Genomic DNA, 3,520 nt, shown 5'->3' on the forward strand with positions numbered 1-3,520 from the left:
AAACCGACCTTATCAATCGTGCATATTTCAAGTTAATAAACATTAATATAGCTGAAGTATTAATAAAATACAGTCTAACAACATCAGATCATATAAAAAGCTTACATTTATAATGCTCTAAGATCATACTACTATAAGTTTCCTAAAAAAATAGTAAAAAACATGTACTCTAACTAGCATCATTCGTTAGGATTCCAGAGTGGTCCTACTGACCATAAGGTACCACATGCACATGTGCTGTAAGGCCACATATTCTTGGTTACAACTTACATTGTAATTTACATGTAAAAATTGTTGAACTGGATCGTTACAATCTTTTATCAGATCATCTTGTTGATGTTGTTTCTTATCCAATAAGTTTGTTATCATGTTTTTTTCATTACCTGTTTTATATATGACAAAAAAAAACATTAGTAAAGTTACCGTTTATATTCTCATTTTAAAACGTTTTCTTGGTTTAAAGTTTGTAACTGCAAGATAGTAAGATACAACTGCTCAAATTATATGTATGTTTTGTGTCTTATTTACCGTTTGTGGCTAGAAGGACCCTTCCAAAGATACGCTGATGACAACAGATGGAGAAATAATAGATGCAAAGTTATTTGAAAATGTAAAGCATGAAAAGAGCAAGACTAGAACAGTTTACTGAAGAAGTATTTCCATCACTGGACAATCAACATTACCCACTAATAAAAAAAACCTGAACAAAAGTATACTTGAATGTGATTGGATAAAGCTAGACGTCAAGCGAGTAAAAAAAGTAAAATTTTTACAATGAAAACAGGAACAAAAGCATTTTATCCAATAACTACTAATAAATTGAAGTAGATTGTTTATATTGATGAGTAGGAAATTATTTTTATTAATTAATTTTGGTCCTTAAATCCAATCTTTAATACAAGAAAAAAAAACTATTTGCACACATTTAAAATCTAGCATTAAACCGAATAAAACTTAAGGTGAACTGACCGTATTATTAATAAGAAACAAGAAATTATACGCACCGAGATAAATGGTGTGGATCAATTGGTTCATAGTGTACTTTAAATCTACGAACACACTGACCAATCCAAATATGTTGTTATTGATCAATAAAAACATGGTGATGCCATAGATCAAGATCGCAATGTATATTTTTTTTTTAGTGTTTCCTCTACATCGACATGAAACTATCTTAGAACATAAAGATCTAGTCATGTTCGATTCTTTGAAATGTTTAACTTCATTCTGAGATAAGTCGAAAATATGAAACACTGCTTCTGTAGAAAGCTAGAACACGTAATTTAATTCTAGAACACAAACATGTCCACAAATAACTTATCTAAAACACACTGGATTGTCCAGTTACTCCAATATTTATACTGGAAACATAGTATTTTCTAGTACACAGGAATAAAAACCAGTTTATAAGCTTCACATATTAGCATATATTAGGCACTGCAATTGAACGTGACTGTAAAATATTGAATTTGTTATATATCGAATTAAAAGGAATGATTAAAAATTATATAAAATTAGGAAGTTTAGATTTAAACTAAACATTTTACAAAGTTTGAATGTATCGTTTGTTTTTATGAAGTCCAGCATATAAGAAAATAGGCCTAGAGTAGTATACTTATTATAACATTATTGTGTAATAGTATAACTAAACCCACAGATTGGGTATAAATATCAGAGTGATCAAGCTAACAGGAAGAAACTGTTCTAAGCTCATAAACAAAACGGAATCCTCAATAGTCTTGGCTGTAACCATATCTCAAATTGGCCAGGAGATGACGGAGCTATGAGCTAAAAGTTTGTACTTGAAGAAATTCAGAGCCACTCTATGTGCTGCGGCTAAAATTATCAAAATGTTAAGCTGTGCAGCATTAATTATCAAAATGTTAAGCTGTGCAGCTACCTCTTAATTGTTAACACCTTTATTACTAACTTGTGATCAGAATATTCAAGATAATCTAACAGCAGGTGAACTTACTAAACATAACCATTAGTAACTTCTAGCCTATGTGACATGGGCTATGGGGAATTTTTTGGTAGGTTGGTGGTTCTAGCCCATGGGCTACGGGTAAGTTTGTTGGTAGTTCTAGCCCATGGGCTACGGGTAAGTTTGTTGGTAGTTCTAGCCCATGGGCTACGGGTAATTTTGTTGGTAGTTCTAGCCCATGGGTTACGGGTAATTTTGTTGGTAGTTCTAGCCCATGGTAATTTTGTTGGTAGTTCTAGCCCATGGGCTACGGGTAATTTTGTTGGTAGTTCTAGCCCATGGGTTACGGGTAATTTTGTTGGTAGTTCTAGCCCATGGGCTACGGGTAATTTTGTTGGTAGTTCTAGCCCATGGTAAGTTTGTTGGTAGTTCTAGCCCATGTTGGTCCACCACACACACACTTATCCTAGGTGGTAAGTTTAACAAATAAAATTGAATTTAAAAAAAAGGGACACTCCACAATAAATACAATCAACAGAAGTTACTCTTATTAAAAATGAGAAATAAATAAATAAATCTCGACATTTTATTAGTTTTAATGTCAATTTAATAGTACTGTTCTTTTTTAGATAGAATCTGAGTAGATGAGTGAAATAAAGTCGTCCTCTTACAGTGTAGGTGTGCCATCAATTTTACATAAAATGTAAAACGTTTAGTTTACCAGAAACTATCACTCAATTTCTTGTTCTACGTTTGATAAAATCTTCTAAAAAATATCTTACCACAAAATACCATCATCTTTATAAAATATACACAAACTAACCAGCAAGGTCAAAGGAACAACGTTTAACTACATTCTTTTAAGACTGTATACGTGTGCAACACCTTGTGTATATATCTTAATTTCTTTAAAGATTTGACTTATATATAAAAAAAGGCACAGTTAACAGTCAGTTTATGCGCTGACTTTTTTGATAACAACGATTGTTTTTTTTTTGCTTATTTTTCTAGGTGTCTCTTAAACATAATATTTCATTTACATTAATTATAAAGTAAAAATTATAAGCAGATAACTTTTCATGCAAACATGCAAATAAGACACCTTTATTTTCATCTAAGCTAATTCAGTCCAAACACCTTTAAGGCAGTATAAGTTGTTTTCAGAGCAACATCATCAGGCTTCAATTTGAGGTAGGCAGCAATCATCTCGACGCTTATTGGCAAGGAGCACGGCTCGTTTCTTTGAAACGTGCAATAACGATGAAGAAAGCTTAAAGAACGTTCCGACAGAGCATCCTTCACGTCGATTGGAAGCTTGGAAGCCCGAGTGTTGGGGTACATGAAAGGAGAATCAGTTTCAACAAGTAAACGGTCCAGTGGAATTAGTCTTTCCTCCAGGATTTTCCGAACACCGTCTTCAGATTTGTCTTTCCACAAATATCCTATAAACAATAATGTACTTAATTTTATAAGGAATTTTTGTTTTAACATGACATTTATTTAAAAGAAGTATTCAAGCAATGTATCAACTAAACAATGTTATTCATGTTTTGATTTCAATAGTCTTCATATCTCTGAAGAAAATATTAAAGTTTG

At 32.1% G+C, this 3,520-nt stretch overlaps 1 protein-coding gene across 1 annotated transcript in view; it reads right to left on the reverse strand.

The window, feature by feature from the left end:
- Positions 1–530: 530 nt before the first annotated feature.
- LOC106474517 (3'-5' ssDNA/RNA exonuclease TatD-like) overlaps positions 531–3,520 on the reverse strand; it is a 9,858-nt gene continuing 6,868 nt past the window's right edge. Inside the window, 1 exon segment of the mRNA XM_022402830.1 lies at positions 531–3,366. Within this exon segment, the coding sequence (XP_022258538.1) occupies positions 3,044–3,366 (323 nt within the window). The 3' untranslated portion in view covers positions 531–3,043.

Source organism: Limulus polyphemus, unplaced genomic scaffold (assembly GCF_000517525.1).
Source record: "Limulus polyphemus unplaced genomic scaffold, Limulus_polyphemus-2.1.2 Scaffold7317, whole genome shotgun sequence".
Classification (NCBI taxonomy): Eukaryota; Metazoa; Arthropoda; class Merostomata; order Xiphosura; family Limulidae; genus Limulus; species Limulus polyphemus.